At 36.8% G+C, this 12,394-nt stretch overlaps 1 protein-coding gene across 1 annotated transcript in view; it reads left to right on the plus strand.

Moving 5' to 3' along the window:
* LOC115262167 (uncharacterized) overlaps positions 1–12,394 on the plus strand; it is a 39,456-nt gene that overhangs the window by 21,555 nt on the left and 5,507 nt on the right. The window contains exons 2-5 of the mRNA XM_062849098.1: positions 3,522–3,730; positions 3,871–4,006; positions 4,697–4,959; positions 5,082–5,214. Coding sequence (XP_062705082.1) covers positions 3,522–3,730; positions 3,871–4,006; positions 4,697–4,959; positions 5,082–5,214 — 741 coding nt within the window. The remainder of the gene's footprint in view (positions 1–3,521; positions 3,731–3,870; positions 4,007–4,696; positions 4,960–5,081; positions 5,215–12,394) is intronic.

A 12,394-nucleotide genomic window follows, 5' to 3' on the forward strand; every position in this document is an offset into this window, starting at 1 on the left:
GAGGAAGAATAGCTGGAAGAACCACAGGAATTGCTTGAGGAATCCCAGCTGGAATATCTAAAGGAATTCTTAGAATTCCGGGAGGTATCATAGAAGTAATTTCTAGAGAAATTTAAGAAACAGGAATGCTGGAGGTATCCTAAGAGAAGTTCCTCAAATTCGTTGAGGAATACCTACAGTTCTCCTTGAAAAGATCGGTAGAAGTATACTGGAGGAATCCCTGATGAAATCGCAGAAGAAATTTCTGGAGAAATCTCAGGAAGATTTCCCGAAAGTATTGCAGCAAGTAAGTATGCCAGGAGAAATCCCTGGAAGTATTTCTAAAGGAATCCTAATGGGAATTGCGTGGAAAATTCCAGCTGGAATTTATGGAGGAAGGCCAATAGAAGTTCTTGGAGAAATCCCCTGTGGAATTTCTGGAAGAACCTCTGGATGGAGTCTTGGATAAACCCTTGCAGAAATCTCTGGAAGTATTACCGAAAGGATTTTTTGAAAAATCCCAGGGAGATTTTCCGGAAGAACTTCTCTAGTAGAATTCCCAAAGGTATCACAGTGAGAATTTTTAGAGGAGTTCTAAGAGAAATTGCTGGAAGAATCGCAGCAGGAGTTGCTTGAGGAATCCTAGCCACAATTTTCGGATGAATGCCATGAGAAATTTCTGAAAAAATCCAAAGAAGGAATCCATGGAGAAGCCTGTTGATTGTTCTTACCTATAATATCCAAAACGTCAAAATGTACAACAGGTGTATAAGTAATTCCCGGTGTGCTTAAATTTTGTTTAAATGTGCCAATAAAGCTATGTTCATTTAGAATCCGGAATGACAAAATCACGTATATCTTAGGGATGGAATAACAAACATAAAAGGTGAAGCCCTCAAAACAAAGGTTCGGGCCTACCACGTGGTCATTTTTTTAGGACTTCTCAACCCCCCCGCGTGGTCATTAGTCCATACATTTTTTTTTTCTTCCATACAAAATGGTCATTGGCTGAATCCCCCCCCCCTGACCACGTGGTTTATGGACAGCCCCTTATTTATTGTACTTTCATGGAAAAATATCTTTGAAATTATTTATTTTTATTTTTCACACATTTTCTCACTTTTTCAGTGTTGACCTCTCTAAAAATCTGCACAACGGTGGTAAATTTTAGCAACAACCCCTTCCGCACGTTTGTTCAACAATCAGGTCATCTATGCAGTGTCCTGAGTGCCTTGACTAGTCTGACTAGGATTCCGAAGAAAAATTGCCAAACTTTTTATTCATTGCGAAATGAGGGGCAATTCAGTGAATTGAGAAAACGTGAAATTTAAATGTTTTTTTTTTCTGTTGATAAAAACTACCCATCTGTGACGATACCACTGAACGTTTCCGGCTGTCATGGCAGCTTATCAATATAGGTAAAACCTCTACATATCCCTTGTGTGCGTTTTTGAAAAGCAGCACGCGATTCTTGAGGCTGTCATCCTTGTATGAATTGGTTCTTATCATCTTGTTGCGAAAAAACCATGCCCAGAGTTCGAACTTCTTGCCAAATCTTCAAATTCAAAGCAGATTTATCAATGAACCCAAGCTTTTTTCTTCCGAGGACACTTCCTTATGCCATGGTTAACAACATCGTTGCACATAACACATAATGGTTTTGACGATATTAACATTTTTCGCGACTGTCGTACCTGACCACGCTAAATTTTCAACGTGTTTGTGCAAGATTTTTTTCCTCCTCTTGTCTTCAATCTAAAATAACTTTTCACTCGTTACAAGAAAATCGATGAAATTTTCACCATTTAAAGAGGATTAGTGTATGATCGGAGTGCTGCAAAAAAAATGATGATATGTTCATTGAGAGCGCCACTAGAAAATGTGACATGATTCCGGATTCTAAGTGAACATAGCTTTAAGGAGTGTATCGGAAATTAACTATAAACGTTCAGGATGCTCTATCTCGAAGCATGTTTGGTCTTATCATTTCGGTTCTTCTATCAAATCTTCACAATACAGTCAAGTTTAGAACAGCCTTAAAAATGTTTAGCATTATTGAAAATACTGTAGAATGAAAACATCTCACAAATTAAAGTTTTGGACAAATTTTTGTTTTTTAAAGATTTTTCAGCGTTTCAATAACCTGTAGCGAATAAAACTTGTACGGCGAAAAATCCAAAAAATATTAATTATTGTTAGCAGTTATGTACACATAACATTTCACCGAAAACCAACTTAAAAAAAAAAATTTATGATCGAAAAACCATTAGCATTTAAAAAATGGCCTATCCTAAAAAAACACTAATTTGTTGTCAAACTTTGACAGTCTGTTTTAAATATCTTCAAAAGTTATACAATTTCGTTCTCTACTAAAGCTACCTCGTCGTTAAGTTTAAAAACATTTCCAATTAAAAAAAAATCGAATTATCAACTTGATGTATTTTTTATTTGCATAATCGTGCTTTGAATGAGCATCGAAAAATGGGGTCCCTGAAAAATGACCTTTTTTCATTTTTAAGAATTGCGCTTAAATGAAGTCGAATTTTTTCTTGAAAATAATTTTTTACCTATATTATGAGCAATCTGGGAAAGAATATATTTGCGCTAAAATATTTAAAAAAAAATAAAAAAAATTCCATTTTTCCGCAATTTTAAATTTTCAAGAGGTGTCCAAAATTTCAAGGTCATGCGTTTAAACTTTGAGATTAATGTCCATGTTAAATAATTATTTTTAAAAAAGCAAAAGTGCCATTCCTTTTTCTGAGGATTTATATTGTACCTCCAAAAATAAAATTATTTATAACTCGAATAAATTATTTATTAGGATGTTTTGAACATATATAGTTAATTTCCGATACACTCCTTAATAAATATTGTAATTATTGTGTGAAGTTTTAAATTTTGGGTGACTGTCAAGTGTCAAGGAAAAATTCTAGGGGGTGCCACATTTGTTCTAGGGGGTGCCAGGCACCCCTGGAACCTCCCCTAGCTACGCCAATGCTTACTTGACTAACTCACAGTATTAGAATTGGTTTGACGCAAGTTTGAATATTTAGTCTTTATAATTTGTAGCCATTGTTATTAACAGATTTTCGAAATAATTCCATAAATAATGCTCATATGTCATATTTCATTTAAGGTTAAGATATTTTTTTAAGAAAATAATAATGGAACATGTATTCGCCGTCTACATTTAAAAATCCAAATTATGTTCCATATCATACATTGCGTTTGTAAAAGTTGCTCTACCTTCTGAATTTCATATTTATAAAATGTTGCTCGAATAAAGCTTTCTGCCCAGATGGCTTGAGTGGCAACGCTTTATTTTGTAGACGAATTGAAGAAAAAAATTCAAACTGTACATTTGCTCGTCCTTCGAAAAAACTTTTAAGACTCCGTTCAATTTCACTAATGAATCAAAGTTTTCCTCCAAGAAAACTATGTTACGTTATCTGCTGCATCACTTCCTCGTCGGAAGTAAACCGAACTGGACTTCGAACAAACTCTCAAATTTCTTTACTATTTTCTTCCCTTCCTTCCAGATATCTGCTTCTGTTTGCGACTGACGGAAGTCCGCATCCCGAACCACGTGACCAAAAACAGCACCGTCCAGCTCGAATGTCACTTTGACCTGAACGGCGAGGCGCTCTACTCGGTCAAGTGGTACAAAGACGGCAACGAATTCTACAGATATGTTCCTAGAGATAATCCACCAGCTCAGCTTTTCCTCCTGACGGGGGTGTCAGTCGATGTGAGTACAACTTTGCTATTGCTTTTTATGTTTATTTGTGTTTTCGTTTCGAGAATGTGCTCTTCCTGCATTTCCTTTGAACTTGAATTTCAAAGAAGTGTTGGTTTTTCATTTGGTGTTTATCTCCCTGCTCCACACAGCTACTGAACTCGACTGCAAATCAGATAGTCCTAAATAACGTGACGCTGGCGTCGTCCGGGCGATACCGTTGCGAGGTGTCAGCGGAGGCACCCTCCTTCCAGACCGTCTCCAGCCACGGCGACATGGTGGTGGTCGGTAAGTGAACTGAGAGTATATAAATTCCATGGGGTTTTAAGAGAACTGGGTACCTACTACGTTGAGAATGAAAGTCCTAAATTTTAACGGCCAGTCATCGCCGGTCACATAACGCTTTCAAGCCATCAGCACCACCATCGCATCATGGTGATGCTGCGAGCAATAATTTCGGCTAGTCATGCAATCACGGGTGGCTGGGCAGACGAAGGTTGCAACCCTTCTCTCGGGAAATCCATGACCCTGGTCAGAAATGGGGTCATTCCACGGCGAAGTCACAGAAATTTAACAACACGAATAATTCAGCGATTGCACGATAAAGGATAAACTCGAAAAATGTACCATGCGGAGTATTTTCCTAAAAATTGGTCGTTTTTCCTGGAATTGTTGTATTACCTAAATTAAGAAGAACAACTTCGAAAAAAAAACTGAAATTAATAAAATAGTTAAAAACAGACAGAATTCTTAGCACAAACAGAAACAAATAAAAAGTAATTTAAAACAACAAATGAAAAATAAAAGAGAAAAGCGAATAATGAACAACGAATAAGCCACAAAAATAACGGAATAATCATGGAGCTTCATATGAATGAAACTAATCCTTTCGACGTGGAATGACCCCCACCCCAGAAGCAACAGTGCGTGGAATTCATGATGTCGTGTTTCTTGTCGCTCTCATTTCCCCCGCACTAGCACTGCCGGACACGGATCCGAAAATCACCGGCGGGAGGCCTCGCTATCAGATCGGTGACATCGTCCGGGTCAACTGCACCTCGGGCCGGTCCAAGCCGGCGGCCAAGCTGACGTGGTTCATCAACGGCGAGGTGGCCGAACCCAGCATTGTGCGCCGTTACGACACTGTGATAACCGGGAGAGAAGGCCTAGAGACTACCGTTTTAGGATTAGAGTTCCGAGTTAGGCTGCGGCATTTCAAACGCGGTGATATGAAGCTGAAAGTAAGTGCGCTCACTACATGCTTGTTAGGGCTCGTTGGTTTTTCCGCTGGGCTGAAGGGAATGATGTGAAAATGGTCATTAATGACGCAATTCCTGCCCTGTTCTGGTTCTGTGTTTCGCAGTGTGTCGCAACGATAGCACATGTATACTGGAAGAGCAACGAGGAGAGCGTCGAGGGTGACAAACAACCGAAACCACCGGCCCTCGAGTCGAAAGAGACGCTGCATCCGAACGGGTCCCGGGCGGATCGGCAAGGTATGTAAATGATAGTCATATCTTTGGTCACAATGGGGATAATGAATGCACGAGCTTTGTGAGTTTCAGTTTCAAATTGTACGTATACGTTTAATGAGTTGCAATTGTTTTTACAACGGTACCTTAAACAGGAATGTTCCGCAATACGGAAGCAAATAATAATACATAGAATACTTATCCGAATTGAAATTTTTCATTTTTTTCTTCACTTTGCCCCCGCAGCGGCTTGTTCCTGAGCCGATTCTTCTAACCCTTTAGGACGCGTGCCGTTGTAAAAAGTACAACACTACCAAGAAACCTCGCTCGTAGTATACAACGCGAGCGCGGCGCAGTTTCAGTTGCTTGATGGCGCGCGTCCTGACAAGTTAAGTGCTTTTTCAAAGCATTTAAAGCATTTTTCCTTTACTTGAATATAGATAGATTCAGATGTTTAAACTAGGGTATGTGTGTGTGTCATCAGTAATCTCACGCTCCCATATTCATCCTATTCGAAAACAAGCGATTACGGCACTGATTGATTCCGTTTTTTTTTTTGTTTTCATGGGTGCTCAACTCTAACAAAAAATACAAAAATAAGAAACAAAACAAACAGCCTTTTATTTCTTTGTTTTTCGTAGGATGAAAATGGGAGCCACATGCTTAATAAGGGAACAAATACCCCACAAAGAAAATGTTCAAATCTTATTTATTTTTGTTTCTCATAATATTCGACTGAATCATTTGTACTTAAATCATATTTTTTTGTGATACAATTGAACTTTTTTTTTCGTATTGTTATAATTTATAACAATTTAGTTTGTACGAAAATTTTGTAACATTATTCACTTAACTTTTGAAAAGCTCGTATGATAATTTGAATGAAGTCTTTAAAAATGTTTCATTGTATTTGATGAACTTTTGAAAAAAATAACACACACCGAGAGTAAAATTGATTTCGGATCTATGCAAGATGTCATATAATATAAATTTTTCAAAACTATAGGGTAGTGGACGAATTTTGGCCCTGGGCAGGTATTTTGGCCCACTTTGGGAATTTCATTATATTAATCATATAATCTCTACAAAATCTTGGCAAATTATAATTGGAGTTCTCATAAAACTCTCATAAAAATATACGTAAAAGCTTCCAAAAAAATCTTAAAAAAACGATGTTAATTTCGACGAAATTTATTAAACAATTTAATTATCGAATCAATCAAATCTATACACCAAAATCGCAATTTAGGTAAAATCAACTAAAAGGGGATAGACAAAATGATCGGAACAGGCAAAATTTTTACTATTGAAAAAATGTTTCATTTGCTGTAACTTTTCGAAAAGTGCATCAAATACTCTCAAATGTTCACTGTAAGTTGATCAACTAGTTGTGTATTAGTGCACAAAATTCGGAAAAGTTCGGGCTATTCTGCACGAAGTAAAAAGCATTTTAGAACATTTCAATTGAAATTTAATTTGGTGGGCCAAATTATGTGCACTTGGTGGTCCAAAATAATGTCAGGTGGTCCAAAATAGAAGCCCGAGAAATTTCTTGTATTTACTACAACAATTTTGAGTTCTATTCCGCTCTTTTCGGCAGAAATCATGTTGCTCTACGTAATGCCAACTGAAATTATCCAAGTATTGAAGAGAAAACCTTTTATTTCACTGAATTGTTCATCCCCTTCCTAAAAGGGTCAAAATAGCTCCCTTACCCTATAAAATTTCTGATACGATGCGGTACGAAACGAAACGAAATCCAAAAATGTTTCGTGAGATCGATACGAAATCCAAATTTACTCGGTATTTTTCGAAACGAAACGAAATTTCCGAAAAGCTTCAGTGGAATTCTGCAGTTACATAGATTTTGTGCAAATTGATACTGCATGTTTGCGGTGGCGCGAACTGCATTTCTATAAAGACTCTCATCCTCACGTAGTTTCTTTTGCTGCAGTGCCATTAATATTTTTTTCAATTTTGCGCGACCTATGTTGAAAATTAGAATAATTACACCAATATCCTTATACACTCTGTCCATTTTCTATAAGACCACATGATTTTTGATTGCCGTTTCTCAGGAAGAAAACACATCACTTCAATTTATATCACGATATGTTTGTGTGAGTGAAACCTGTTTCATGCAAAGGAATAGTCGTGTGTGTGCGATCGCACCAAGCAATAACTACTGTTTTTGCGATTTACCGTGTCCATTTTGTATAAGACCACTTTCAGATTCGCGTGTTTTCATTGTGCTGAATCAAAATGCCCTAGGGTAAAGTACTCACTGAGAAGGAGAAGGGAAGAATCGAGGCATTTCACCAAGAAAAAGTTGGAATTAAGGTCCCTTTAGATATGACTCATATTTGGTCAAACAATCCCAACAAAAGACCAACACAGCGTGAATCGTAGCAATGAATGTCGGGCTTCAATGGCAAATATTTGTCATGATAACAAACAGTCAATCCCATCAAGCAATTGTTTCGCTGATCCTGAAGAATACAAAAAAAAAAACAAAAGAGCTCCACGGAAATCAAAGCTATCTGACCGCGAGAAGAGGGCGATAGGTAGAATAGCTAAGAACTCGACTAAATCCTTGATGCAAATCAAACAAACTTTGAATTTAAAGGTTCGCCTGGAGACAGTTCGACAAGTTTTGATAAAAAGCCCGCATATGAAAAGGGCAAAAAAGGTTAAAGCTCCTAACCTTACAACTTCTTATATTGAAAAACAGCAGAGTTTTGCAAAAACTCACATGAATCGGCAGTGGAATTAGGTAAACTTTTGTTAAATGTTACTACATATTCGAAAACTTCAATATTCCTATACAACTCTGAAACTTGTAAAATATTCTAGAATGTTTCGAAAATCTTTAGACAATCTTCAGCGACGAAAAGAAGTTCAACCTGGATAATCCAGGCGGCTTTAATGGATATTGACGAGTTCAAGGAAGGAAGCACTTTTTTTTCAACTCGGAACTTCGGTGGTGGCTCATGCATGGTGTGGACAGGCTTTTGTGTAATCGGAAAGCTGAAGATAGCGTTCACGTCTTTCAAAATAAATAGTAAGGACTACATCAGTATTCTTGAAGTGCATCTTCTTCCTTTTTTGCGCAAATATCATCGGAAGAAGTCTACATTCCAACAGGCATTTTCCGCTATTCATACCTGCAACGGTTCATACCAAGCAATGGTTCAGGGACCAAAAAATCGATTTACTCGACTGGCCGGCGTGTTCACTTGACTTAAATCCAGTCGAAAACCTTTGAGGGATTTTGATTCGTAGGATTTATACTGAAGAAAGCAGTATGTCACCGTTGATGAGCTGAAATCCGCTATAATAACAGAATGGGGTAAAATTGAGAAACCTGTTCTACTGAATTTAGTAAACAGTATGCCAAATAGAATTTTCCAAGTCATTAATCGAAATGGCAAAGCTATTGATTATTGAACTTACAGTATGTTGATTTTTATAAGTTTTACTTAATGAAAATGTGTAGTATTTGAGATGGTCTTATAGAAACTGGACACCTCGAAAATATAAAGTCTTATTACAAAAGTAAAAGAAGGAACTTTTAATCAAAATAAATTTAAGACGAAAAATAACTTGTACTGCATTATACAGTTATACGCATATTGACCCGAAATTGTTATTATTATAGTTGACTTGAAACAATTTGGGGGTGGTCTTATAGAAGTTAGACAGAGTGTAAGTTTGCTCCAATGACTTACTAAGAGCACACCAATAATGCGTTACATCATTGCGACTATGCCATAAGATACTCTAATGCCGCTTGTATATCAGAAACCTGAAGCAATGATATGGATACATAAACCAAATGTTTACCCATCAAGCTTTGTTGAATAGCGTATCTTCTGGAGAAAGCCTGAAATCTAATCCTTAAATGATAGATGATTAAATTTACCAGGAAATACCCAGTAAAACTAATATATTAATCAAAAAGAACAATTAAAAAATGTATGCGCACATTAAATATGAAGACATCCGCAAACTTGGAATTCGAAAAATATATCACAATCATTTCTAGGTTATTAGGCCAAAAATTCTACCAGATAGATCTGGACTATAGTGGACCTAGTGTGATGGTTAAAGTGCATGCCCTTTTCGCCGAGGACCTGGGATCAAATACCACTCCCAAAAGATTTGAAAAATGTGAATTCTACCTTCGGATTTTTCGATTCGATACTGTGGGTCCCAAAATCAACTAACAACCAAGCGCTTAACAGTTGAAGAAAAAGAAAATTAAAAGATTTTTCAGAACTTATGTAAGTACTTGAAAAAAAAAATCTCTACTAATATCACCATTCCAGAGTATGTTGGTAAATAATCTGATAAAATAGAGGCTAACAAACGTCTTTTTTCCGAAATTTAGTACAAAAGTAAGCTGCCCACACAGCGATGTTAAAGTTTGTCGTGCTCATCTTACCTTCTGACATTTACAATTCACTCATGAAGGTAATTGAAGAAATTCGTCATAGAATATCGGTATTAATCCCTACGATCACATACCTTCCACTTGAAATACTTCAAGAATTCCACTATGAACTCCTACATTGATGTCTACACCTGAACATATTTTAGCAATTTAACAATAAAAAAACATGATTTAGGATTAGCCTAATATTCTTTTTCAACAACTTCCTTAATTCAAACAAAAAATCCCCAAGGTACTCTTTTCAGTGCCTGCAAACGTTCTCATTTAAGTAGAGGTCTATGAAAAACAAAAGGACGAACATGAAATTTTACGGAATGTTTTATCAACAAAGTAAATAAGAGTTTGACCGCTTCGTTATACCGGTTTGATGGTAAACTCTTTCAATAGTTTCACTGGGTTTCTCCAGAAATTTTTCCATGTGTACCAAACCTTCTACCAAGTTTGTCTTATACGATTTTTCCTGGGATTTTCATTATTTCTTATTTTTTCAGAGACAATTTTTGGGAGAGCTTCTAGGTGTGCTTAGAACTTTTGCTAGTGTATTACACACCCTAAATCATCCTATCCTAATATTCTTCGTTACTCTGCTAAAAATTCCTGTTGTAGATCTAAACTGACAACAGGAACTTAACTCGTGTTTTTTTGCATTTGATTCAATTAGAAATTTTAATCAAAATATTAGGTATGGTCCAGCACACCGCCATACCTATTGAGCAGGATTTTACTGGTAGGCCCAAGATAAGAAGCATACTTGAGATTGTTTCGGTCTTTATTTTAGGACCTGGGAGTGGTTTGTCTCTCGCTGTTCGAGATGTTTTTTTTTTCAAACACTTTTAAGTACCTTAAGATTAGCAATATCTTCGATAGATGATGTGGACATCTACACTATTTATTTGTTTTCGAAATTTATTAGACATTCCACGGAATTCCGTTTGATTTCCTCAAAATCTATTTTTTGGAGACTAAATTTCTAGAATTTGGCGGAAAGAAACGAAATTCAAAATCATACATTTCGGCTAGGTGAATTCAGTGGAATTCCGTGAAATTTCGTTTCGAGGTGTATTTGGCGAAATCATTCGGTATACCGCATACCCTTACCTGTAGGTATCTCCATTGATGTAACGTTACCTGAATGGAATCTGATTGTGTTCAATCAATTTCAAAATCTATTTTCAAAAATTGTACGCCTGGTTCAACTACCTCAAACCCCCTGTACCTCCCCTGAGACCATCCGAAATATCCCAATACGCCTCTGAAACAAGCTGGAAAGTCTCTGAAATGCTACTAAAAACCCCCTGGGGCTTCTTTGCCCCCACTCCCCTGCAGCTCATCTGAGACTCTCCTAAACTCCAGAAACTCCCCTCTAACACCTCTGAAACTCGCTGAAAATCCTCTATAGCATCCTGGAATACCACTCGAAACCACTTGAAACCCCTTGGACCCCATGTAACGCACCTGAGACCATTCAAAACCACCAGGAACCCTCCTGTGAAGGCTCAGGTCCTCCCTGACAATTATATGATACTTTCTGAAATGCAACCGAAAATCCCCTGAAATCTCCTCGGACTCCATGAAACACACCTCAGACTCCCCGAAACCCCCGATAAAAACAGAGCTCATTACTTAAAGTTAACACTTTTGAGTGCCGTTCATTTATCCTTAAATAAGTATCGTCCCGGGAAACCCCTACATGCATTATTATCTCATGTTTTTTCTGCAATATTGTGTAAGGGATATTGCACTAGGTATTCCTTCCAAATGCCTTTCTGTCCATGCATTTCTTTGTAAATTACACCAAAGATTTCTCCAAGAATTTTCCTTGGGACTTCTTTAGAAGTTGCTCAAGAAATTTCACACAAGATTCTGCTTGAAATTAGTGCATAGGTTCAGAGATTCTTTCACAAATTTCTCCTGGGATTCCATAAACGATTCTTTTCGAAACTCTTTCAAGGATTGCTACATAAGTTCATGCTTCTATTCCATCATCCATTCTTCAAACATTTCTGAGGGAATTCCATCAGAAATATTATCAGGTATTTCTCCAAAACTTTTATTTTGGGATTACTTAAAAAAGTCTTCTGGAATTTGTTTAGGAAATTCATCTGGGAATTTCTCTAGGAATTCCTCCAGGAAATCCTTCAAAAGATGCAATTGTCCGGAAGACATTTTTTCTCTTAGATTCGGAGATTGTTCAGAAATTCCTTGAGAAATTCAGACAACTTATTGCTTGAATTTCTCCAGAAATTCCTTCAGGAATGACTTTATTTAATTGGGGATTTTGTTGGACATCTTTTTTGCAACTCCTCTAGAAAATTTTTAAGAGATTCTACTGGAAGTTCCTCCAGGAATTGCTTTGGAATTAGTCAGACCTTCCTTCGGGGATTCTTTCAATTTTTTTTCCAATGATTCTCTCAACAATTCCTGAAGAAATCACTCCAGGATCTATTCGTTAGTGTTCTTGAATGAATTTATTAGGAAATTTTTCAGTGAATAACTGCAGATTGCTCTCCAGTTCTTCCAGGTACATATTCTTCAAATATGCTTCTCCAAAAACTCTTTTTGTTTTATTTTTTTCAATTGTTTTCTGAAGAATCCCTCCACGATTTCCAGAAAATATTCTTCCAAAAGACTATCCTGCATAATTCCAAAAATTCAAAAACCCATTCTTAAACAAATGATTCAGACGTATATCCTGGAAATTTCTATAGAAATTCCTTTAGAAATGTAATAATACAAGGATCTCTATAGAAA

Source organism: Aedes albopictus, chromosome 2 (genome assembly GCF_035046485.1).
Source record: "Aedes albopictus strain Foshan chromosome 2, AalbF5, whole genome shotgun sequence".
NCBI lineage: Eukaryota > Metazoa > Arthropoda > Insecta > Diptera > Culicidae > Aedes > Aedes albopictus.